Source organism: Anomalospiza imberbis, chromosome 7 (genome assembly GCF_031753505.1).
Source record: "Anomalospiza imberbis isolate Cuckoo-Finch-1a 21T00152 chromosome 7, ASM3175350v1, whole genome shotgun sequence".
Lineage (NCBI taxonomy): Eukaryota > Metazoa > Chordata > Aves > Passeriformes > Viduidae > Anomalospiza > Anomalospiza imberbis.
This window is the reverse complement of record NC_089687.1, coordinates 39,006,286-39,031,722: the sequence shown is the minus strand read 5'-3', so window position 1 is coordinate 39,031,722 and position 25,437 is coordinate 39,006,286. Positions and strand designations below refer to the sequence as shown.

The following is a 25,437-nucleotide window of genomic DNA, read 5'->3' as shown; positions in this document are numbered from 1 at the left end:
ATTTTATTTAATGCTTTATTATTATTTTACTTAATGCTTTAAAATGTCTTATTTAAAGCTTTTGGTGCCCTCCTGTGCTTTTGGGAGCAAGTTACAGCTGCAGCTGTACCAGGGTCAGCCCTCAGGTATTTCACCTCACCCCCTACCCCTTCATAGCAATTAATGCTCCCACCCATGGGAGGTTTGGCAGGACCTGGGACTTTTCCAGGACTGTCTCCGGCTCTGGCCATAAAGAGCAGATGGTCAATACCACCTTGGGGTGCCTTACTGTAGAGGTCCTCAGGCTCTCCTGCCATCTTACCAAGTGAGAAGGTGCTCATCTCCAGATATCCCTAAGGACTTGTGCTCCTGTTTTCTACCTCCTGGCCTTGATAGCTTTGACCATCGTCCCAACTCCCTGCCCTGAGCATGGCCCTGAGGAGAAGAGCTTTTTGCAGTCTTGGGTGGCCCTGTGGGTTTCTCCTTAGGAATAAGCCCCTCCTGTTCCTGACTGGCTTGAGCAGAAAGCCCTGAAAGTCAAGAAAGTGAAGAAAGTGCTTCTCCAAAAATGTTGGGCACGTCCATGGTGCCCCCATGCCCCCAGCTTCAGCTGTGCTGTGTGGTGGGGACTCCCCTGGCAGAACCCAGACCAGATGTCCTGCAGGTTGGGATGTGATGGGAATGCCTGTCCCCCTGGCGCAGCTTTCTTGGCCCAGGAGCTGAGAGGAAAGTGCTGGCAGGTGTCCCAAGCCCCCCTGCCCCAGCAAACAGGCTGAGCCCCACCATTGGGCACTGCCTGCTCCAGGGGTCCCTGAAAGGCTTGTGGAGGTCCCAGGCATCAGTGGCTGGGCTGCCATTGCAGGTACAGTGACATCCATAAAAAGGGTAAGGAGAAATGCTTCCTAAGTTTGACTCACAGCTGACACCTCCTGATCCCTCCCTCCGTCCTCAGGCTGGAGAAGTCTCCTCCTCACCCTTAGCCTCCTGCCTTCTCTTTCTCCCACAGAAACCAAGGGGAAAGCAGTAAAAAAAAAAAATCTTCACCAACTCCTGCCTCCGGATCGTGGCCTCGCTCAGCTGCTGGGTTTTTCTTCCCTGCTTATTTCCTTGGATCCAGCTTGATGGTAATCTGAACCGAGAAACATGAGGCTGCGAGACTTTCTGCTCACTCTGCTGCTCCCGGCCAGCTTCCTGTGGGGGGGCTCATGTGCTCAGCGCCCAGAAATCAGCACCCAAGTCTCAAGTGCAGAAGGTAAGCCTGGAATGCTTTCCAGGGTGGTTTTCCTTCCCGGGATCAGCAGAGAAGCCTGACTGCTGTTTCCCTCTGGGACGGATGCCTCTGCTGCAGACATACCGCAGATTTGTTGGGACATTCGGGCTTGCTGAGGAGAGCGGTGTAGGATTAGAGAGGATCTGCAAGAAGTACCCACTTTGATGTTCTTTGGCTCTTTTTCCTTGGTTCTATCTGGTCAGGAGTTACCCGTAGCAGGGGGATGCAGGAGAGGGGGATAACAATGGGCACCAGTCCAGCTTTCTGAACTATTCTGGGCTGGATGCTGGCTCTTAAGGGAAGTTTATGTTATTGCTCTTTCTTAAAATTGTATTTTTTGGCAGGACGTGTCAGAAAATTTTTACTTCCTGATTGCATTGATTGCTAAAATGGTTTCATTTTTTTGAGTGGTTCTGGCAGCTGCATGTTATTTGGTATAGTAAGGAGTATAGGTCTTGCAAAGATATCCTTTGAATGGAAACAGAGAAGAAAGTATAGGAACGTGTTAAACACCACAAAATTATGTTTTCTGAAAAAGTGATTTTGCTTACTCTTGATGCCAAGGGGATTAGGATGTGAAAGCATTCCCCTTAGCCCAGATCCCTGGAGCCTTCTAGGAGGGAAATGGGGTGGGCAGTGCGGGAAGCCTGGGAGGGGGAGGTGATGCAGCAGGACTGCCGGCCAATTCCTGCCTCTCCACTTCTTCCCAGACTGCCCTGTGGACCTGTTCTTCGTCCTGGACACCTCAGAGAGTGTTGCCCTGAGGGTGAAGCCCTTTGGGGACCTGGTTACCCAAGTGAAAGATTTCACCAACCGGTTCATTGATAAGCTCACCCAGAGGTACCTCCCCCAAGGGTTTATCCGGACTGCTTTGGGGATGGAGCCTGCTGCTGGGTGGGATGCTGAGATCCCCCAGTGTGTCTGTCCACAGAAGGAAAGAAGGAAAGCAGGGATGCTGGGGAGGGGGATGGGAGCCTCTGTCCCCTCTCCCAGTCCTCAGCTGCTCAGTTTTGTCTCTGTGTGTGCTGACAGCAGCAGCGTGGCTTTAGCAGGGCTGCTTGCAGCCACCCTCAGGAAAGGCAGGAATTGCTGGAGCGGCTGATATGGCAGCCCAACCCCACCACCTCCGGGTGGCTGTACAGTTATTGTGCAGTGCCAAAGCGATGCTGGTCCCTGTGCTCAGGCCCAGAACTGCCCGGGTGCATGGGTGGCAGCAGGACATTTATGGAGTTAAACTCAGCACTCACAGGGTGAGCTGCAGAGCAAACCCTCCTTTACCACTGGTGCACCCCAGCTTTGGGTGCCCCTTACTCATCCCATTCCCCGGCTCTTTATCTGCCTCCTTCTCACCCACCTCGGCAGCCACCAACCGAGGTCAGACCCTGGCTTTCCCAAGGGAATGCCCAGGGATGCCCAGGAGCACCAAAGCTTCTGGATCCCAGACAGGGTGGTGCTGGGCTTGACTGCAGGCAGGAGATCCATGGATGCACAGGAGTACCACAAGTGCTGGAGGTACATGGGTCTTGCTGAGCTCCTCAGGGCAGCAGGAGATGTGTGCTGGTGCCCAGAGGGGCACTGTGGGAATGTCCCAGTGCTGCACCAGCTGGAAGGGCAATGCCCTATCTCAGGAGGGTTAGGAGGGAGTTACCAGCTTACCTGTCCATTGCCCAGGCAGAAGAGTTGTCTCACAAGGCTTTGAGTGACCAGGAGCCTTGTGCTTGGGAACAACCTGCCAGGCCTCCATCACTGCAGCATCACTCTCCCTTGTGCAAGGCCCTGGGCTCAGTACTGCAGTGGGATGGAGGGAACAGCAGTGGACAAGGCTCAGGTGACTTTGGGACAGCCCCTGCTGGGCAGAGAGAAGATGTGCAGCTCCACTCCTTTGGGACTGGCCCCTGCTTACTGAAAAATAAATCACATCCCTTTGGGATTGGTCCCCATATCCTGAAAAGACCTTTTTTTGGGGCAGTGGACAAAGCACAGGTGGTGCTTCTGTCCCAGGGAGTCACAGGTGCTGGATGTGTCAGTGCACAGGACAGGGCTGCAGGGTTGCAACCCACACACACTCATGCTTCCCCAAGTTAGAGCATCCTTCCAAGGGAGGCATCCCTCTCTGATTTTAACCATCTGGCAGTGGAAAACTTCTTTGCAGGGTCTTTCAGTGGTTACCTGCCTTGCACACGCACACACCTGGCTGTCTGGCTCAGCCCCTCCTGCCCAGCTCCAGCCCCTGGCACCTCTTCCAGAAGCCTGTCTTGCCAAGCTGTTTGATCCCTGCAGATGCTCACCCACTGCATCGCTTTGCCCTTCCAACTACGGGACAAGCTACCCCAGGGTCCCATGCTGTGCTTTACATGGGAAGCATGTCTCGGCTCTGCAGGAGAGTGGGAAACCCTGGCAAACCCTGTTCTGCAGAGGATTTGCATTTTCTATGCTGGTGTGAGTGAAGCGAACTCTGTGTCCTGGTGTGTCCGTGCAGGTACTACCGCTGCGACCGCAATCTGGTGTGGAACGCGGGAGCGCTGCACTACAGCGACGAGGTGGTGCTCATCAAGAGCCTCACGCCGATGCCCAGCGGGCAGAGCGAGCTGAAGAACCGTGTGTCGGCTGTCAACTACATCGGGAAGGGCACCTACACCGACTGCGCCATAAAGCGCGGCATCGAGGAGCTGCTCATTGGGTCAGGCAGCAAGGCTGAAGCGGGCACAGGGGGGTGGGGGTGGTGTGGCTCTGGTGGGTGGAGGGTGGGAGCTTCTGGGTTGGGACATCCCTGTGCATTGTGCAGAGTTGTCCCCAGGCTGGGAAAAGAGATCACAGCGTGGGGACAGGGGTGGCAAGTTGCTCCAGGTTTGCTGGGATGAGGCAGGCCCTGACCACAGGCTGGGGCACTGTCTGGGGTGAGTGTCCCCAGGTGTCCAAACCACTCCTCTCCAGCTAAATTCTTTCAACGTTAAATCCTGTGTTTAAACCCTTCCAGTGGTTCCCATCACAAGGAGAATAAATACCTGATTGTGGTGACTGATGGACATCCCTTGGAAGGTTACAAGGAGCCCTGTGGAGGCCTGGATGATGCTGCCAATGAAGCCAAACTCCTGGGGATCAAAGTGTTCTCTGTTGCCATCTCTCCCAACCACTTGGTAGGGACCACACAGCAGGGATGCTTCCGGCAAGGGATCCCCAGTGGGTCCATGGGACCCCCAGTGTGACAAAGGAAGGACACTCAGAGCCTGCACAGGTGCCCACAGGTCTCACTCTGCCCTCCCCACCCTCAGGACCAGCGGCTGAACATCATTGCCACGGACCACGCCTACCGCCGCAATTTCACTGCCACCAGCCTGAAGCCCACCCGGGAGATCGATGTGGAGGAGACCATCAACACCATTATCAACATGATTGTGAGCACTGCCCACCCCTTCCCCACCCCGCCCCCTCCCCAGGCCCCCCTGTCCCTCTTAAAGCCCTTCTCTTTGCTTTCTTGTCTTGCAGAAACTTAACACGGAGCAATCGGTGAGCATCCCCCTGCGACTGACCCTGTCCCCTGTGGGTGACCCATGGCTAGAGGGGCTTGGTGGCACAGCCCTGCCTTGCAGGCAACCCCTGTCAGCCTGGGAAGCCCTCCCCAAGCAGGGTGCAGGCTGACCCTGCTGCTGCCACCTCCTCTAATGCTGTTTCCTCCTTCCCTCTGTGCAGTGCTGTTCCTTTGAGTGCCAGGTGAGTCAGCCTTTTGAGAGCTCTGTTCCCTTCCCTCTTATCTCCGTGGTCCCAGGTTGTGCCTCAGGCTGGTCTAACCCACATCTCTCTCCTGCAGCCTCCCCGAGGGCCCCCCGGACCTCCTGGTGACCCTGGCCACGAGGTGAGGGACTGGTTGTGGGACTGTGGGACTGGGACAGTAGGATGGGCTCAGTGGGGATGCTCAGAGACCTGGAATCATTATCATAGAACCAAGAAAGTTGGAAAAGGCCCCCAAGGTCACCTTTGGGGCATGGACCTACACCATACTCCCATATGGCCAGCACCATCTGCTCCCTGTATCCATGAAGCATTTCTGCTCCCATGCTCCCTGCTCTTCTTTCAACAGGTCATTGTTCTACTCCTGGGGATGATAAACTAACTGTTTCTTTCCTGTACTGCAGGGAGAACGAGGCAAGCCAGGTCTTCCCGGCCAGAAAGGAGAGGCTGGAGACCCAGTAAGTGAAGGACCAGCCCTGGTGACTCTGCACATGGGCTGTTTTTTGGCTGCTTCTGGCCAGACTTCTCGGACTCATCCTCACCAGCATCACCCTGTTTCTACGGGGTGTGCAGTCATGCATGCTGTGCAGTGGGGTGGCTCCTCCTCTTGCTACAAGGCTTCCTTGTTCCTCACCCAAAATAGCCATCCCTCCTGCAGGACATGTCTCTGACTCATGTGTGCCAGCCCAGGGGTGGACTCTGGGCTCCCTCCTGTGTCCTCTGACATAACAAACACAACAGTGTTACAGGGAAAACTTTGGTAAATAACCTGAGAGCATGAGGAAACTATTTCCCTCATCCTCCCTCTTTTATTTTACTAGGCACACTTATTTTTGGGAGGCACATTTCTCCCACACACCTAAGCATGCAGTTACCAATCTTGTGTGCTCCCAGACTGGAAACCCCATGGCATGCCTTTTTTCTTCCCAAGGGTTTTCTGCCCTTCCCTTTCCTCCCAAATGACGTGTCCCCAAGCAGCCAGTTTCCCTCACCTCCATGAAGAGCTGGAGATGGTGGAGGTGAAGCCAGGTCCTCTTGGCCCTCCACAATGATCCCATGCTCCCAGACTAGGAAAACAAGGAGCAGAATTATGGGAGAGGATCCTGTGTGAGAGAATGGCAGTTGGGCCCCATATCAAGAGTCTGGGGAGATGCTGTTCAATGGTGGTGACTGTTTCTGCCTCTGTAACACTGTGTTTCTGTCCCCTAGGGCAGGCCAGGAGACATGGGACCTGTTGGCTACCAAGGAATGAAAGTATGTGGGGCTGCATGCTCACAGAGGTGGTTCAGAGGTGGGCCATGGGCTTTGTGCTGCAAGTGATCTCATTCTCCCATTTCCTTTTCTCCTTACCTCTCTAGGGTGACAAAGGAAGCCGAGGAGAAAAGGTGAGGACAGCAGGGATGTTTGGGAGAGAGCCCTATGTCTCCATTAGTGGTTATCCTGGTCTGGCCCTGCAGCTGTGTGGTGTTGGGGTCTGCTATATGCTGCCACTTGCACCCCTCCTGCTGGCACTGCCTGAGCCAGGAGCAGGGATCCAGCAGGATCCAGTGGGATCCAGTGGTGAGCAGAGGAATGGTAAATGCCTGCGTCCTCAGACTGAGCTGGTGTGGGGACTGCACTGTGGTGGGGAGGGTGGATCTGCTCTGCATGGACATCTGACACCCCTGTCCTTCCCTCTGCAGGGCTCAAGAGGAGCCAAAGGAGCCAAGGTCAGACTCTGCTTTTGCATCACTTTTCTCTGTTTGAGGTTTGGGAGGCATTGGGAATTTGGGAATCACTTCATGGTCCTGGTACTCTGTTTCAGGGTGAGAAAGGCAGGCGTGGAATCGATGGCATTGATGGCATGAAGGTAAATCTCTGCTCCAGGACACTTTGCCCGGCCTGAGCACCCTAGCTTTTGCCCCTCTAAAACCATTGTGGGGTCTAGGGATAAAGCCTGTGGGGCAGTGGAGTTCCCTCCCTGCAGGGCCATCCATCTGCCAGCCAGGGATGGGGCTGGAATGTCCCTTCAAGGGGTTTGGGATGATGGATGGGGTCTTCCCGTGAGTGTCACTCATTGGGGACCCCTGATTTGGCTGCCTGATAGGGTGAAGCTGGATACCCTGGATTACCTGGCTGCAAAGGCTCACCTGGATTCGATGTAGGTATCTTGTGGGTGCCCCTTTCATGCAAGTGAACAGCTCTGCCATGATGGTGTGTGGAAATAGGGAATTGTTTGGAAATGTGCGATGCTTATATCCCAGGCATGGCACCTTGGGGCTGACCCTGGGGCAGTCTACCTCATTCTTGTCTGTAAGGTGTCCTCAGTTGCCCTTGGGCTGCCTGACATTGCATTTTCTCAGTTTCCCTGCTTTTTCCATGCTCCTGGGATGACACATTTGTGGTGGCACCAGTGTCACTGTAGTCCAGCAGCCCAAAACCACCTTTTCTGCCATTTTTCTCTGAGCTTCAGAAGTGTTTCAGCAATGTGGGTTGCATAGCTTGCACAGCTCCATGGTGCAGGAGTCCCTTCTGGCCATGTCCCTCCTGTCCATTGCAACCGGGAGCCACCTGCCAGGCTGCTGGGATGCTCAGGCCATGCCCAGTTTCCTGCAGGTGGTGTCACCAGTTCAGGTTTCAGTGACACTGCCTTTAATTTCAACAGGGAGCTCAAGGCCCACCTGGACCAAAGGGAGATCCTGGTGCTTTTGGGCCCAAGGGAGCAAAGGTGAGTTGCTCTGCCCAGCCTCACACAGAGGAGGGATGCTGGGACCCCTCTCCTGCAGGAGGGAGAGGTGGAAATTCCTTGCACTGATTGGGGGAAGCCTATCACAGAATCAGAATGGTTTGGATGGGAAGGGACCTTAAAGTCCACCTCATTCCACCCCCTGCCATGGGGAGTGGGACCTTCCACTAGACCAGATTGCTCCAAGGCCTGTCCAACCTGGTCTCTTCACTTCACTAGAGGATGGCCCCCATCACCCATAGTGTGCCCACGGTTTGAGGGTGCCCGCAAGCCTAGCACAAAGCATCCCTGAGATATCAGGAGAGTGCTGTGAAAAGGTGGCTTTCACTGGGAGTGGAGTAGGGATGGATCTGTTGGGATGGGGAGACACCAAAATCCTGAATGAGGCTTGGGGTGCACTGTGGCTCCTGACAGCTTCTGTGCTGTGGGAGCTGAAATCCACTGCTGGATGCAGTCTTGATGGTGCCTTGTGTTCTTGTGAAGGGGGAGCCTGGGAATGATGGAAAGCCTGGCCGACAGGGAATTCCTGGCAACCCTGGAGAGAAGGTGGGTGAAGAAGCACCCTTGTGTGAACATCCTCTTGCTCTCTGTGAGAGGACCCTACTGCAGCCTGGGTTTTGAAGCAGAGCTTGCCCAAAGCTCTTCAAGTGTGCAGGACTTTGATCCAGAACTGTCCGCCTTCTTGTTTGCATCCCTGTGTCTTGCAGGGATCTCCTGGGAACGAGGGTGAGCCTGGACCAGCAGGAGAGACTGGTGACGAGGTGAGTTTTATACCTGTGATGCCCCTGTGCGTGTTTGCTGGCCATCCCCACCCTCTGACCACCCCTCTTTTTTCTCCACAGGGTGCTCTAGGTGAGGATGGTCCTCCTGGAGAACGGGTAAGTGAGAGAGCCTCTGCCCAGGGCAGGGGCTGGTACCCTCTGGAAGAGGAGGAGAAGGAGGCCTAGGGGTGAGCCTGCACAGAGGTGGGCTGTGAGGGAGGGGTTTGCCCTTCTGGGAGCAGGCCCTGATTTTGTGATGCCACCCTCTCTTTGCAGGGCAGCAATGGAGAGAGAGGACCCCCGGGCTCGCCGGGTGACCGTGGGCTGAGAGGACAGCCGGTAACTGCACCTGCAGGGCAGCCTTCCACATCTGCTTGCAAGAGGGGTGATGCTTGGAAGCCAGGGGCTGGGAATAGGTGTCCAGTGGCTAACTCCACCAGCCTGTGGGCCAGCAGGCAAGCTTAGTGCCTTGACCTGCCAGTTTGGGAAGGATTTGCTGTTGCCCCTTTATGCTGGCAGGTAATCACCTAACAGCCAAAATCCAGAGGACAGCATGCCCAGCAAGCCAAGAGCAAGTGAACAGCTGTCAGTTCCTTCCTCGATACTGGAAAACTAGTTAATGAAGAGGAAAGAGTCAAGGTGTCCTACACTGGGTGCTCAGGGGCTGCATGAGCTACCAGTGGCTCGGGCAGGAGGGCACAGATACAATCAGCAGCAGGGCAGCATGAGTGGGTATAGATGGAAGAGGGAACACTCTTCCTTCCCCTTTTGAGTGGGAGTCACTAGGAAAGTATGTTTCCAGCCTGTTGGGGTGAGTCATCAAGCGTGAGCATGGGAAGGACAGGCAGGAACCCTCAGCAGGCCAGGACAAACATGTGGCAAGCAACAGCCATGCCACACGTCATAGGGAGGGGCAAGGGGTGCTCTGTGCCAGGTGGGGGTGGTGGGAGCCAGGGCATTCCACAGCAGCATCCCATAATCCCATCCACCATTGCACCACTCATTTCTTGTCCCTGCAGCGAGGACAGCCAGGACCCAGCACCAGCTTGGAGGGGGCAAAGGTCTGCCCTGGGGAGGGGGCAGCTCTGGCAGGGGGCTTCTGGCAGCCTCCCCCTTCCTGTTTATGGCTCAGGGAGCATCAGTGCTGCTGCATGGGGTGTGCGGGGCAGATTTGTGGGAGATGAAGGCACGCCAGTGTCCTGCAGTTAAATTGTTCAGCAGATGACGGGCTGCTTCCTTCCAGCTTTGAGTCCAAGCACAAGGCTGTGTAACCTTGCCAAAAACGTCTCAGGGCCATTTGGAAGTTGGGTTTTGTATTTGCTGTTTGGCTTATGCATCTGGACACTTCTAGGTTGCAAACAACAGCTTTAGGTCACCAACCTCTTAACCGCTTCCCTTAAATTCCCCTCTCCTCTCCCTTCCCAGCTTGCTCGTTGCTGGCCATGTGTCTGGATGGGGAAGGTGCCGCAAAGCCAGCCTTGGTTTGGCAGTCACGCTGCCCTGTTGGGATGCAGCTCTGCTGGATTTGTGGAAGGCTATTCAGTGAAAGGGAACTGAGCCATGTCCATGGGGTATTTCCTTCTACTGGAATTGTTGGGGTAGAAAACCACTGAGACTCAGGTTTTCTGCACCCTACTGGCTTGTCAGTTCTCTGCAAACAGCCCTGGCTCAGGTTTCTGAGTGTTAGCAAGGGAGAGGGGAGAACATTAGCAGTGAGAAGTGAGGGTGTCTCTCTCTTCATCTGTGGCTCATTCCCATGGAAATTCCCTTAGCTCCATAGGGATGGTAGGCTGGAGGAAGGATGCAGCTATCCTGGAAGCTGTGCTCCTCTCCATGCAGACTGCCCAGGGCAGGAGCTGTTCTAGAAGAGCAGCCATGGGTGCAGTGTGGCTAGTTTGGGTCCAGGGCCAGCTATGTGTATCTGCAGAAGACGAATCTCTGCACACTTTTGCTTTTGTGGCACAAAATGGGTGGAAAAATGCCCCCGAGATGCAAGTTTCACAAGGCCTTCCTCTTAGGGCTATCTTCTTGGATTCAGTGTGGCCACACTAGCCTATCTTTATCTTCCTCCATCTCTGACAGCTCTCTACTCAGCTCCTGAATCTGCTTCAAATCCTTGCCTGTTTGGATGACTGCATTTCCATCCAACTGTGGGTGCTGCACCCCTGCTCCCCGTTGCACACAGGTCCCTTTGCACCCACACCTGCTCTCCTGTGTATGTTTTTCAGGGAGAACCCGGACCACCTGGTGACCAAGGGCGGGAAGGACCCCTCGGTCCACCTGGCGACCAGGTAAGAGCTTGGTTTAGTCTTCTGGATCTCAGATGGAAGTGGCTGGGACGTCAGGGAGAGTGGGATGGGAGATTTAACTGATGCCACAGCATCTTGGGGCAACTTCTCAGCATCTTCCAGACAAGGAGCAAAGCTGGTGAAGAAGGGCAGGGATTTCTATGAGAACCCAGGATATGAACAGGACCAAAAAAAATGCAGACTTGGCTGCTGGGCTGTGGGCAGAACAACCTGCACACCATTTTCCAATCCCATGGAAACAGATGTCAACACATCTGACAGAACTGGAAACTGGCAAGTGCAAGCGGCAGCCACACACAAAATATTCATGCCTGGGGCCAGAAACTGCTCACTTCAGTCAGGGGTGTCAGTGAGACATCTTGTGTCAGTGAGGATATACTGACGTGGCCCCAGTGGTGTCCCTGACACCCTTGGCATCCTGCAGAGACAGCCTCTCCCAGAGCCAGTGTTCCTCAAGTCTGCTGGCTGCAAGGTGTGACCCTCCTGTTCTGGGGTCTGCCTGTGCCTTGTGTGCCTCAAGGAACAGATCTCAGACTGCACGGGCTTGCTGGAGAGCAGGGTTGGCCACCTCCAGCCTGATGAAGACTTCTGTCCCCTGCACAGTTGAAGGCTGCTTCTTCCCTGCTGATAACTTGAGGTCTAGAGGTATTGCTGGGTCAGTCCTTCATGGCCATGGCACTGATTTCAATGGCCAACAGGATCTTTGCACCTGAGCAAGCACACTTTGACATAATCCTTGGATTGGGCTCTGTAGAACAAATCCCCTTATACCCACACCATTGGAGTATTGATGGATCCCAAGATACAGGAATGTATCAAGATAAACACTCCCACACTGACGGAGAAGGACTCCCACGAGAGGTGAAGCATGGAGGCCAGCGTGCAGACAAATGTGAGACAGCTTTTAAACTCCCTTCTGCTTGGCCAAGTGTTGGAGAGCCCTTGGAGAAGATCTGGAGTGCAGAACATGAAGGAGGGGCTGCTGCATTCATGTTGTCTCCAGCGCGGCTGACCCCCATGTCATACCTGCATTGTGCAGAGAGAGTCTGGCAGTATCCAGCTTGCTTAGGTGTCTTTTTGGGAGGTGGCCCTGGTGGGAAAGCAACTCTTCAGATGTGTGCATGTAATGATCCACTGATCAGTGCTGCAGGCTGGTGCCAGCAAAAGAGGCTGGGGCTGGAGCTGCTCTCTGTGTGGTAGAGGCACATTCCAGGTTCAAGGCAGGAAAAAGACCATGTAGAAGACAAAAAAAATGGTGCAAGTGTGGTGGGGAGCCAGGCTGGGACAGATCCTGCTTCCAGCCAGCCTTTCCTGTTGGGGGAGGAAGAGGAGAAAGAATGGTCTCTCCTGTGGGCCACCAGTTTTCCCTCCTCACCACCGAACTTGAGTCAAACCCCTGTCAGAGAGGGAAGCATTACAAAAGCAGCTCCAGTGCCTCTCCAGGACAGAGGCTGCCCCAGTGCTCCCACCACTCCAGGGAGATATGAAAAGCAGTTGCAAAGTGAGGATGATTTTTCCATGAGCTGAGAAAGAATGCTTGTGTTTGGCCAAATTAAAAATAAATGTGTAATTAGGTTTGGGTAAGAGTGGGACCTTGGCAAACTCAAGTATTTTTCAATCAGTGTTATCTGCAAGCTCTGGACCTTGGAGTGTGTTTCTCTTGGCAAGGGGAAAGTGCTCCCGCTAACCTGTGACTCTCTTTCATCCTGAAAGAGATGAGAGTTTCTATGTGAGGGAAGCTAAAGGCCAGCACACTCTTTCCCTGAGCCTCATGGGACAGGTTTGGTAGCCCTTCTCTATTCCATGGTGTCCATCCATTCTATCAGGTCCTTGTTGCACTCAGAGAAGTAGTGGACAAGATTTACTTACCCAAAATCCTGCATCATCCATCATAAACTCCTCCAAGGCCATGAGGGATTTGCGCTGTGCGGCTGCAGTGAGGATGAGAGTGGCCAGTGTGAGCCAAGGGTGCTGTGGCTCCAGCCTTGTCTGGTGTGAAGGATCACAAGTTCCTGTCCTTCCTTCCAAGATTTCTCTCTTCTGGGCTTTTGTGCAGAAATAAGGTCACATGCCTTGAAGCAGTTCAGTGCTCTGCACTGTGCTATTTTAAGTTTTCTGCACCCACAAGGACACCTTTCCTTGGAAAAAGGGTGTGTATGGCATCTATGGACGTTCAGCACCAGCTCTCTGCATCCCTCTGTCCTCTCCATTGCCTGGGGACTGGCTGCACACTCAGCTCCACATAAAATGCTGCCTGAATATTTGATGTGATGCCAGAGCATCACTACCCACTCATTGTCCACCATCATACCCCACCTCCTGGAAAGCAAAGCCTGCAAAGGGCTGTGGGCACTGAGCAGAAGGTGGAGGAATTCCCTCGGGCATCTGTGGAGCTCTCAGAAAAAAGAACCCTCCTCTTGCCTCCTCTCCTGTCTCATGGTATCTCTGGCCAATTCTGCAGCTGGCGAAGCAAGCAGCCGCTGCCCAGATGGGATGTGGCAGCGTGACAGCTTTGGTCTGTTCCAGCACACGCTGCCAGGGCTCTGCAGCCTCCTGAGAACAGAAACTCCCCAGAGTCACCCTGGCTGTGACCCAGACTTCTCCAAGCCATAAGGCACATGGAAGTTTGTGTCACCTTCAGGGTGATGTGCTTGCACCAAGGACCATCCTCCAGGGGCACCTGTGTCATGGCTGATGACATGCAGTGCCACAGTGCATGTACCACACAGCTGTGCTTTGATGCTGGAAAGCGTCAGCCCATCCTCCCTCATCCTCTTCCCACCAGGTCCTCTGTTACTGGGGTGAGCTCTGAAGGAGAGGGATGGTTTTGGGGGCCTCAGCTGCCACTAAAAGCACATGATGTGTGGCCCATACCTGCAGTGTCACACCTTAGCCAAGAAAGCTTCTGGGTTTGGTTCGTGCTCAGCAGGGATCTAACTCCCACAGGGTTTCACAGAGAAAATGGCCTTAAGGGAGGAAGGAGGAAAAGGACAAGCCGGACACGGCTCCTGAAGAACCTCCCTATCAGTATTCACCCTCATCTATAGGTCCATTCTGGGGCTGTCCGAGGTGGAGCTAACTTGCCAATGGGCACCTCTACCCATCAAATCACAAATCAAAGGAGCCAGCCCTTAAGGGCAGGAGTGGCAGCAAGAGAAAACCCCTTTGAGAGAGCTTTCTGTGTTTCCCTAGGGTGAGCCTGGACCCTCAGGACCCAAAGGCTACAGGGGAGATGATGGCCCCCCTGGCAATGAGGTCAGTGCTGCTTCATCATTTCTTCTTCTGCAGGGAAGGGATGCAGGGATGAGCAGCAGGTGCTGCCCATTAGGGCTTTCCCCAAATCCTGTGGATACTGGAATGCTATTGAACCTATTGTTACAGGCTCCAGTACTGGCTTCCTGGCAGACACATCCAGATGTTTCCATGGGTCCTTAAGACCACAGCTGCCTTTTCCCCCACCTCCCACTGGTCATTTCTTGGAGAGGTTATAGCTACACCACAAACCACAGAGCTTCCCATCACAGGAGCTGGGGAAGTTGCTGTCTGGGGGCAGCCACCTGAATCTGCCAGCAGGTTTGATCTCCAGGATGGGGAGCAAATGGAAGCCAAGCACAGCCATTGGCTTTCATAGAAATCCAGAACATTTGATCCTAGTTTGAATCCTATTTTGGGTTGGAACAGACCTTAAAGCTCATCCTGTTCCAGCCCCTGCCATGGGCAGGGACACCTTCCACTATCCCAGGTTGCTTCAAGCCCCATCCAACCTGACCTGGAACACCTCCAGGAATGGGGCAGCCACAGCCTGTCTGGTCAACATGTGCCAGGGCCTCCCCATCCTCTGAGTAAAGAACTTCTTTCTGACATATATTCTAAATCCTCACATCGCTCTTATATAAGCAGAACACCTCCACGGTGGGCTTGTGTTGGTAGCTGGTTCCTCAGAAGTCATTGTCTTCCCAACTCAGATGATGTTGTGCAGTGCTTGACTTCTTTTTCTGCCCTTTCAGGGCCCAAAGGGATTGCCTGGAGCACCTGGGCTGCCTGGGGACCCCGGGCTGATGGGAGAAAGGGTGAGTGGTTCTGCTGGGGAGATATAATGTCCAAGGAGACCAGCATCTTGCTGCCATGCTATCTGAGGGGTCTGCATTTCTTTATCTCATCTATGCTTGCCTTCCTTTCCAGGGGGAGGATGGTCCTCCTGGGAATGGCACAATTGGATTCACAGGCGCCCCAGTAAGTTTTTGTGCTGCCTTGAAACTGTAATACCATTATGTCTACTTGTCCAACCTAACACACTTCCTTTTCTCCATCCCCAGGGGCAGCCAGGAGACAGAGGCAACCCTGGCATTAACGTAAGTGTGCTGCTTCCTCAGCCACACAGGATTTACCCTTGGTGGTGGTTTGGCACTTGGAACTTCTCCGTCAGCTGCATGTTGGAATGGGCTCCCTGAAGCAACCTGCATCTCCAAAATCCTCCAAACCTCTGCTCACCTCTCCCTGCAGCAGATACTTCCAGTGGAAGTGTCCTGCTGAGGCTGTAACACCCAAGGGCAGCAGCTTGCACTGGGTGCTCTCTGAAGCAGTCCCAGAGCCAGAGATTGAGGTTGGGAATGTCACCCAGGGGAGATGGGTAATGCTATGCCAAGGGATTGATTTAGTGTTGGGTCAATGTCTGGATTCAATCTTAGAGGTTTTTTCCAGCCTAAACGATTCCATGATTGTGTGGCAGTGAAAACCACCAAACAAGTTCTCGTCATCAAGAACACTGAAATCTGGTGCTGGGAGCCTATGTGCTGCTCTCTATCCCTGTCCCAAACCAGCTTTCACAAGGTCACCACACGCCAGCACCAACTTCACCACGCTAGCAACGGCTAGTCACCCAGCAGTCTCATCCATTCTGTTTTTCAGGGAACAAAAGGCTACGTCGGACCTAAAGGTGATGAAGGGGAAGCTGGTGACCCTGGCAACGATGTGAGTAACCATGCTGAATCCTCTTTTCCTGTGAGCACAGTGCAGGAGCCTTGGGCAATGATAGGCCAGAGCCCATCAGACTTTGTAAATCTTCAGCCTTTTGCCTCTGAGCAGTGACTGATGTGTAGCAATGGGAGCTCCCTCCAGGTGTTCATTTTGTGTCTGACAGCTGGCAAACTCCACATTTGTTAAGCTGAGGTGGGCATCACCTCTGCAAGGCTTTGTATGCTTCCAGGTGGCACCGATGATGGCGGCACTGGTGATCTGAGCTTTATCACTGCCCCATGGAGGGAGATTTCCCCAGTGTCCCTTCCAAGTCCTCATTTAATTAGGTACAGCAACCTCAGATAACACTTTAGTGGTGAAGCAGGGCTCATCAGACATCTGGAGGGAAACGTGCTGTGTAGGAATCCTTAAAATCAGAGGGTTTTGGGAAAGCTGCAAAAGGCAGGCCCTGGAGACAGCAGAACTGTGATTAGAGCTAAGCAGTAGCCATAAGATTTGTCAGCAAAAAAATTATAAAATAAGTAGAAAGTAAGGACAAATAGAACAGTGGTCTGTGTATTAACACTTGGCTAGAATAACTCCCTAAGCTACAGAAAAGTATATCTAGTGAGACTTTAGGAAGTTTTAAGCTTAATAATGGAGCTCTGTGTGTTGTATTTTAAGATTTACAAGTAGGTATTGTATTTGAAATAAGCAAGTATTGTTTTAGCCAAAGGTATGTGTGCTTATAGTGGTTGAACAGAACTACTGTCAATATGCTTTTCCTTTGTGTGATTGGTCAAAAAACTTTTAAAGTGAGTTGTAACACTGAGTTCTTTTTATGCTGCTGGGGACATGAGCTGCTGGCATCTTCCCGTTGTCATAACCATGTGACGAGACTGATGCTGGAAAAGAAACAGCTCGAGACGCATTCCACAGCAGTCCCGTCCCATTTGTGATTTGTAGATAGACCCCTGGCCAGCAATAGTGCTACCCCATGGCACACACAGATTTATGAGTTTTGGTTTTGTTTTCATTCCAGAACCTGACCCCTGGGCCCAGTGGCATTAAAGGAGCAAAGGGCTACAGGGGACGTGAAGGTCCCCCGGTAAGTAAGGACCCTGGCAGGTTGGCCCCAGTGGCATGCATCCCACCATCCCTCCATCCATCCCTCCATCCCTTCAGACTCTGGGTGCTCTGGGAACAACACCAAGCCATGTACACACTGTGTGTGCTCACTGCCTTCCCACCTGGGTGTACATGGCACATGTGGAAGTGGATCTCCTCCTTCCACCTCCATGCAGCATCAGGGAATCACGCAAACAAGCAGATATTCCTTCTCCAAGCCCAGTGCAGGGGCAACTGGGAAGCCAAGAGGCTTTTCACAACTCTGCATTGCTTGGCAAGGTATCATTAGAGTACAACACAGATAGGACTGACTGCTCCTGTAACTCCTCTGTGCTTCTGTTTGACAGGGACCACAGGGACCCATGGGGCCTCCAGGACCAGACGTGAGTGGGACAGGATTGGGGTGCTGCTTGCTGGCCTGCTCTGTGCATTGCTTTTGCTGTTAAACAAACATTTCTTTTCCTCTGTTTTCAGGAATGTGAGATCTTGGACATCATCATGAAGATGTGCTGTGAGTATCCCTATATCTCTTCTCCCACACTACTCAGTGCCTTGCTAAAGCAAGAGGTAGCTGACTTCCCTGTCCCCAGGCAGCAGAATGCCATCCATGGGCATGTCTCCCCTTTCATGAGCCACAATTAAGTCCCCATGATCCATGGACCTCCAACTCCATCTCGAGAGTAGCTCATACAACTGTGTCTCACATGTGTGTGGCATACACTGGTTTGTCTGTGGTTCTGTACAGGGAAAACATGAGCAAAGTTGTGTAAAATCCTTGAGTGGCCCATTTTGCAATTCCTCCCCCCCCAATATCATGGTCTAATATTCCCCCCTGGAAAGGGGTGGGGGGGGGGGTGGGGTGGCTGTTTTGGGGTGTCCTGCCATGGGGAGAAGCAGCATGTATGTCCTACAGAGGACTTCTGGCTCATGGCCAGTAATGAAGTGCTGGAAGGACAAAGGGCACTTGGGGAACTGACTTTGAGCACTATACTCTGGTGATTTACTTAGCTTTTATATTTGTTTAATTAACAATGCATCAGCATGTGCACACACAGAGCTCTGTGTGTGTGTGGTGCTCCAGGTCAGGGCATCACAGTCTGAAATGGGAAAGAATCTGGGTATTTCAAGTGGGAGAGAAACCTCCATGAGCTTGGATTGTCCAGGCCAGGTGTCTGTGGGTTTACAGAGACACAAACCTGCAGTCTGCATTAGGGTGTGAAAAACCCTTTTGTCAAGCATTTTAATGTTGTCTCTTTCTCTCCCTTTTCCTCTAGCTTGCTGTGGTGAGTGTTACTTGGCAAAGCTGCTCTGCAAACATTTGCTGGTCCTTCTCCTTCCTTACAACCCTCCCTTTCCCTGCTCCTTGCCTTCTGCTATGGAGATGTAGTGAGCCTGTGAGGGAGAACCAGGCATGAGCCAGGCAAGGGAGGGCAGGAAGCAATCTCTGAGAGTGCCACACGGATTAGAGGCTGATGTGCCTGAGTTCTGCAACTGGAAAATGGCTGTCAAGGTGCCGTGTGCCAGCAGGGTGGATTTCTTCCACCCATTTTACAGTTGGGATGTCTGTTCTGGGCACACTGTGGATCTAGCTCTGTCTTCTTAGTTCCAAATCTTGTGCTGATCAGCAGAGGAATGTGCTGGGCTTTATTCCCTGATACTGCCCTGATAAGTTGGGTTGGCAGTCGAAAAGCTTGAAGGGAAAGGCAAGGGCACATTATGTTCTTCATCTATGAGAAAGAGGGGAGCAAACTGAGTCAGCCTCCTCCAGCCCACCAGTGCTACCTCTGTCCTGCTGGGCTGGGTGAATGGAAGAAGTGAGAAAGCTTATGAGGAAGGTTATGGACTAATTACTGGGTGGTTTAAGGGTACTTACAGCCTGAATATGCCACATCTCTCATTAGGGAGCAAATGCACATGGAAAAATTTGTAAACTGGCTCTCAAGTCTCCTATGCAGCTATTTTCCTGCATTGTTTACACCGTGCTTTGGGGCATAGGCATCTAGCTGGGCAGGGCTGCAACAGGCATCAGCTACTTGCTTTAGAAATGCTTCCCTGCAAAACATGTCCCTCCGCTCCTGTGCCTTGCTCCAGAGTGCACCTGTGGTCCTGTCGACCTCCTGTTTGTGTTGGACAGCTCGGAGAGCATCGGCCTGCAGAACTTCCAGATTGCCAAGGACTTCATCATCAAAGTCATTGACCGCCTGAGCAAGGATGAGCGGGTCAAGGTGAGATTTCCACTGAGTGCTGTGAAATCTATGTGTGCACTAGCTTATTTTTCACTGCAATCAGGAAAACGGGGAGGTGACCCCACTCCAAAAAGCCTCCACCAGGCTTGGCTTCAAGCTGGGGGTGGGTCTTTCAAAATTCCTAAAGTGATGGAGATTGGACAGCAGATCATTGTCCCAAAATAGACATTTCTCTCTTTTTGGGCAAAGAGACTCTGTTTATTCCATGTCTGAGAGCAGGTGGTGCATCGACCATTCAATCAGCCTGATCAGTGTCTCAGTCTCTCCCTTGTTCTGAAGAGCATTTCAGTTGTCTGGAGTGTGTTGGAAGTTTCTGATGTCCAGTTCCCACACTTGGATTTAGGTCATCAATAAAGCACTCTACTAAAAATTACTCTTGCAGCCCAAACCCAGCAATACTGTCCCCATAGTGAGTCTTTCAGTCTGAAGAGGAACACAAAGGCTTGCTCGCCTTCCTAGCTCCTCTCTGGTAACCTGCTGTATGTTTTATTTTTCTATTATTTATTTGATTTATCTATTTATTGATCTGTGATTTGAAGGGCTGTTGGGAATCAAGACTTTCCTGAAGGTCTTTTCCCAGCCACACTTAAAGCACATAATCTGCTGTTGAATACAATGAATTGTGGGCATACATGGGGCTTTTTGGATGGCAAAGAGCCAGTAATAAGTAGAAATGGTAGAACTGGGTAGCAAAACCACCGTGTTAGAAGAAAAACAGGAGTCTTGAAAATATATCTTCTCATGGAACCATAGAATCCCCTGAGTTTGAAGGGATCCAAGGATTGAGTCCAGCTCCTGACTCTGCACACAGTACAAGCCCAAGAATTCCACCGTGTGCCTGAGAGTCCAGTGGCTGCTGTTGAGACTAGTGAGCTGTGAGATCTAGGTTTGGGTTCTTTTCACTTACTGTCTCACCAAATTGGTCCCAATGCGCATTGTGGGGCTCTGCCTGCCCAGAATAAGGCAGAAGAGAAACATCAGAGCCTGCCATGAAGGCATTCAGGAGAAACCATCAACAGGATTCTGAGTCTCTGGGTTCCCTTGAGGTATCTGCCCCTAACTGGTTTCTGTTCTGTCCCACAGTTTGACGCTGGGGAGTCCCGTGTAGGCGTTGTGCAGTACAGCCATGACAACACGCAGGAGCTGGTGGCCATGGGGGATGCCAACATCGACAACATCGGAGCACTCAAGCAGTGAGTCTGTGGGGTCTGGCCCAGGGGAGCCTACTCACTCCCATCCTCCATATCCAGGCCAGCACTAAACAATCTAGATGCCCTTTAGTGGAAGGTAGTGGCTGGTGGCATCATAAGTGGTGCTAAGGCTAAACTAAGGAGCTTGCCAGTTTTCCACCCTAATCCCCATGCAAGGGTGTCTTCTTGGTCGCAAGCCTTGTTCTTGCTCCTCCAGTACCCATGGGCAGAGCTGGCAGGCTCACTGGTGTCTGACCTTGCAGGGCAGTCAAGAACCTGCAGTGGATCGCTGGGGGCACCTACACTGGGGAGGCCCTGCAATTCACCAAGGACAACCTGCTGCGGAGGTTCACGTCTGACAAGCGCGTGGCCATCGTCATTACAGATGGGCGCTCCGACACCCTGCGGGACCCCACCCCGCTCAACTCCCTGTGCGATGTCACCCCGGTAAGGGCATGGGGGACCTGCCATGCGGCAGCTGTGCGGCACAGTGCAGGCTCTCTGGGTGTCTCCATGTCCTTGCTACACAAGGCTAGGGCAGGGGACACAGGTGTCACTAGAAGCACTTTCACAAAGTGGCAGACATACACATTTATGAATGCATTAGATGATGAATGCATCCAGTGATGGACTCAAACTTCCCTGCAGGTTGTTTCCCTTGGGATCGGTGACATTTTCCGAAACCCTCCAAATCCAGATCACCTGAATGACATTGCTTGTTTAAGCAGACCAACCAGGCCGGGACTGTCCATTCAAAGGGACAACTATGCCGAGCTCCTGGATGACACCTTCTTGCAGAACATCACCTCGTACATCTGCCAAGGTGGATGAAAGGCGGTGGCTAGAGGCAATGGGAAAGGTGGTGAGGGCTGCAGAATGCCCTCCCTTGTGTCCCCCCAGTCTTAAGCAGGGACAAGGGTAGCTCATGTCTCAGAATACTTCATGGTCAGGTCCCCATCCTCACTTGCTGCAGGACATGTCTGTCCACACCATTTTTCATGCACGTTTATAGCCTTTGCACAGGTGGCAAAGGTGGGTGCGTTCACCTTCTGCAGGTGAACTTCTGTCCCTTCTGTGGCTCTGTGGGACAAGTGGTTTTCCTGGGCCAGCTGGTGACATTAATCTCTCTTATATTCTTAACAGAGAAAAAATGTCCTGACTACACCTGTCCAAGTGAGTATTGACTCCTCATGCCACGCTGAGGGACTGTGGGTGGTGTGATGGGGGAAGTGGGAGCTTTTGTTTGTGGGGATGCATGGTTTGGGCACCTATTGCAATGGGGATGCTCCTGGTCTGGAGAGGTGAGCAAGATCTGTCAGACACTCTCAGGGTCTCTGTCACACACACACACACCAGCCCAAATCAGCTGGGGAAAAATGTAGGTGGTTGTTTCTCTGGCATCTCAAACCTAGAGAGGAGGCTGTGAAAGATCGTGACCCCCCAGGTTTTAGCAACTGACCTCATTACCTGCTTCCACTATCTAGTGGTGGAAGCATGAGTAAAATCAGTTCCATGGCAGGGATATTGGAGAAAGGTGCTTGAAAAGTGAGAACAGGGAGGGTTTTAATGGAGTACACCTCCAATTCAGAAGCACAATCAGTCCTCAGAATTTCCATGGAAAGAAGGGAAGTGAGGAGGATGAAGTGGTTCCCCAGACACGCAAGGGAGCCACTGTGTTTAAACAAGAGTCACTAGATTATCTCAGCCAAATAAACATCTACAGCCTATCCTAAACCAAATAAAAGAAGGAAGGAATGAATGGGTGAAAGGACAAGTGTAGGACAGCACTAGGGCAGGGGAAAGAAAGCTAGCACAAGTGGAGATTTCCCTGACAAGGCAGGAAGCCTGTGAGACATGCCTGTAACTTCATCCGCTTTCCATGGAAGAGCCAAAGTGTAACAACTCTGGCTTCTGGACCTTTCCCCTTGCAGTCACCTTCACCGGGCCAGCAGATATCACGCTGCTGGTGGACAGCTCCACCAGTGTGGGGAGCAAGAACTTTGAGACCACCAAGAAATTCGTGAAGCGGCTGGCGGGGCGGTTCCTGGAGGCCAGCAAGCCCACTGACGACTCTGTGCGCATCTCGGTGGTGCAGTACAGTGGCCGGAACCAGCAGAAAGTGGAAGCTCAGTTCCAGTACAACTACACGGTCATTGCCAAGGCCATTGACAACATGGAATTCATGAATGATGCCACAGATGTGAACTCAGCTCTGCAGTTCATCACAGAGCTGTACCGGCGCTCTGCCCGCACCGCGGCCAGGAAGAGGGTGCTGGTGTTTTCTGATGGACACTCTCAAGGGATCACCGCCAGGGCCATGGAGAGGGCTGTGCAGGACGCACAGAAGGCTGACATTGAGATCTACGTGCTGGCAGTGGGAAGCCAAGCCAATGAGCCCAACATCCGTGTCCTGGTCACGGGGAAGAGTGCAGATTACGATGTGGCTTACGGGGAGCGGCACCTTTTCCGCGTGCCTGACTACACCTCTCTGCTGCGTGGTGTCTTCTACCAAACTGTGTCCAGGAAGATAGCTGTTGACTGAGAATGTGGGTGGGTTTCTGCCAAGGCCATAGCTGCTTCTGTCTCACCTAAAAAGGAAAACCAACAAAGCAGAAAAGAATTTTAACAGTATTCTTGACCAACCTGAGGAATTTACATCTATGCAGATAACCATAGTGCCACAGCCTGGCTGTACACAGTCCCCTCCCTTCTCTTTCTGCTTCACCATCTGTGTCTCTACTCTGTTAGCCTCAAATTCCCTTGCTGTCTATGACTGCCCTCCCTCCCCACAGCAGAAAAACACAAGCGCACCTAGCAATAGGCCATCAGAGCACAAATACCAACCTCTTCCCACTGTGTTTTTGCCAAAAATCAGGATGAGGGCTTTTGTACCACTAAGATCTAACCTGATCTCTTAAGGCTGATTATGCTCTTTTTAGGTACCTTTTTTTTTCCCCATTTCCTTCTCTCTTTCACACATCAGTTGAGCACTTGCCCAGCTCATCATGATCCTAACCTAATGCTGTGCTTCGAGTGAAATATTCACACTTCAGCAAGATTTGAGAGGGGATCGTTGTCACAGCTGGCAAGTTTGGTTCATATCTTCCATGCCTGTGGAGGAGAGAGGGCTGGACTGCACTACCCAAGCTGTGTGCAAGCACCTCTGGCCTCCAGAGCCAGGGGATGGGACACTTCCCAGGGCTGGGGTAGAGGTGGGTGGTGGAGCATCCCTCAAACTGATGCCCCCATTCAGGACAGAGAGGCTGGACACCAACCAAAGGAAAGATGGGCAGCAGCCTTTGGGGAGGGGGGAAACCCTTAAAAGAAGCTACATAACTGCACTCCTTCACTTACTGATCTCATGGTCCTACAGTGAAACCAGGAACCTCATGAATAACCTGATAACTTGTTTTATGGTTCAAGCTCCATTCTGGAAAATCTCTCTGAGCCCACTTGTTGGATTTTTTTTTTTTTTTTTTTTTTTAATTTTAAAAGAGCCAAGCTGACTTATTCCCAGCGAGGTCTCTTGGAGTACAGTTTCTATAGGACCACCTAGGAGTTAGGCACCTGGGCCCTAGGGAAACCCACTAACTGCACTATATATTGAATTAAGGCCTCATCCTCAGCCCAGAGAAGTCAAGTGAAAGGCTGCCATCATCTCCCAGGGTCTTTGACTCACACTCTAAGATATATTGACAAAGGTGCTATCACTTATGTGGGTGATGTGGGCCCTTGGTGCTTACACAGTTGATTCTGGGACCACTCTGAAAATGTGGTTTGGCTGGGTGAGATTTTGTTTCAGCGCTTCCACTGGTGCTCTTGCTATGAATTCATGCACTTCGGAGAAACCAACAGCGACTGGCAGGTATCAGCACCCCAAACTCTTTACCTTGTATCCAAAACCCCATTGTACCAGTTAGTTTTATTTTATGCCTATGTTTTACTAAAATTGTCCACTTTGGAAATTTGTCAAATAAATTGTTTTCCACAGTCTCTTTGGGTGTTTGTCTGACTTGACTTCCTCCCTCCCAGATCTTGATTTTACCTCCTAAGAGATCTCTAAAACGTCCTTGGGGACCCCACACCTCTGTGTCCCGGGGCTTGTCACAGCTTTTCACTGTGGATTCCTGCAAAGTGACTTGTTCCCCAGGCAGTGGGGACATTCAACAGGACATTGTCTCATGTTCTCCTCTTAGTCATGCTGCCTCCATCTCTGTGCAGATGCTTGTTGGGCTCCCTGGAGCCCGGGGACACCTCACTCACAGCTGGAAAGTCTGAGGAGCAGCTCTGGGGTGGCTCTGCGGGTGGCAGCTGTTTGTGTCAGATCTCCTGCTCTCCTCTCCATGGAAAGTCAGGAAAAAATGCCTTCATATTTGCCCTAAGAAAGGCAGGTTTTGTTACAGCTCAAGAAGTACCTATTAATGGCTTGCCATAGTCCTTGGCATGAGTCAGACATGGAGGAACATGACAGGGACAAGCCCTTAGGCTAAACATTTGTGGCTAGGGATGTCCAGCCCAGCCCGTGGCATGGGCTGCTGCAGCAGAAAGGGGTGGGAAAATGGGGTTTCTGCCCACCCCTGCTGCATGTTCCTGCTCACATCCCACCTGGGCCATATCCAATTGAGGGGTGCAAAAGGCAGCTGGGGAAAGATCTCCCTGTCTTTGGGCTGGTTTACAGCTTTTTGCTAAAAAAGGTAGCTGGCAGGAGAGATCTTTCCTGTTTCTTTTAATTTTCCCCCTCCACTTCTAACCACGCCCTAGCATTTTCCCTCTGCTGAAAGGAAAAGAAAATCCCAAACCAGTGAAAAATGTCAGATTCTGAGCCTCAGTTCTGGAGTGTTTGTCAGTTTTCCCCATCATTTCACCATGTTATTCGGAGAAAAATCTAAATGTTCCCTTTAAATTCCAATTTGCCCAGAAGAATCACAATTTTAACCAGAACTGGGTGGCGACCTGGCTTTCCCAGGAGACTGGGACCAGCAGGAAGTTTTCACAAATGCCCAGCACCTTGTGTTTGGCAGTGTTGCCTTGTCTCTCCCCACTGTTTTGCATTGCTCAGGTAGGACTGCGGAAGCCCTGTCAGGTGCCTGGGACAAAGCTGGCCCCGATATGCTAGACTTAAATAGTCTTCCATTTCTGGTGAT

General features: G+C 52.1%; 1 protein-coding gene across 1 annotated transcript; it reads left to right on the top strand.

The window, feature by feature from the left end:
- Positions 1–922: 922 nt before the first annotated feature.
- On the top strand, positions 923–24,286 carry COL6A1 (collagen type VI alpha 1 chain). The gene is made up of 35 exons (XM_068196741.1): positions 923–1,231; positions 1,960–2,093; positions 3,733–3,929; positions 4,227–4,386; positions 4,522–4,644; positions 4,736–4,756; positions 4,940–4,960; positions 5,058–5,102; positions 5,383–5,436; positions 6,188–6,232; positions 6,337–6,363; positions 6,661–6,687; positions 6,783–6,827; positions 7,065–7,118; positions 7,623–7,685; positions 8,187–8,249; positions 8,411–8,464; positions 8,546–8,581; positions 8,741–8,803; positions 10,693–10,755; positions 13,966–14,028; positions 14,781–14,843; positions 14,956–15,006; positions 15,090–15,125; positions 15,682–15,744; positions 16,772–16,837; positions 17,205–17,240; positions 17,332–17,368; positions 18,132–18,140; positions 18,949–19,082; positions 20,187–20,296; positions 20,557–20,740; positions 20,942–21,116; positions 21,437–21,466; positions 22,225–24,286. Exons 1-35 carry the CDS (start codon positions 1,123–1,125, stop codon positions 22,833–22,835), a joined length of 3,072 nt encoding a protein of 1,023 aa, XP_068052842.1. The 5' UTR covers positions 923–1,122; the 3' UTR covers positions 22,836–24,286.
- Positions 24,287–25,437: the final 1,151 nt, after the last annotated feature.

Coding starts and splice junctions, on each gene's coding strand:
- COL6A1 (XM_068196741.1), top strand. CDS start 1,123: ATGAGGCTGCGAGACTTTCTGCTCACTCTGCTGCTCCCGGCCAGCTTC. Junction 4,961..5,057: donor GCTGTTCCTTTGAGTGCCAG/GTGAGTCAGCCT, acceptor TCTCTCCTGCAG/CCTCCCCGAGGGCCCCCCGG. Junction 6,233..6,336: donor TTGGCTACCAAGGAATGAAA/GTATGTGGGGCT, acceptor TTACCTCTCTAG/GGTGACAAAGGAAGCCGAGG.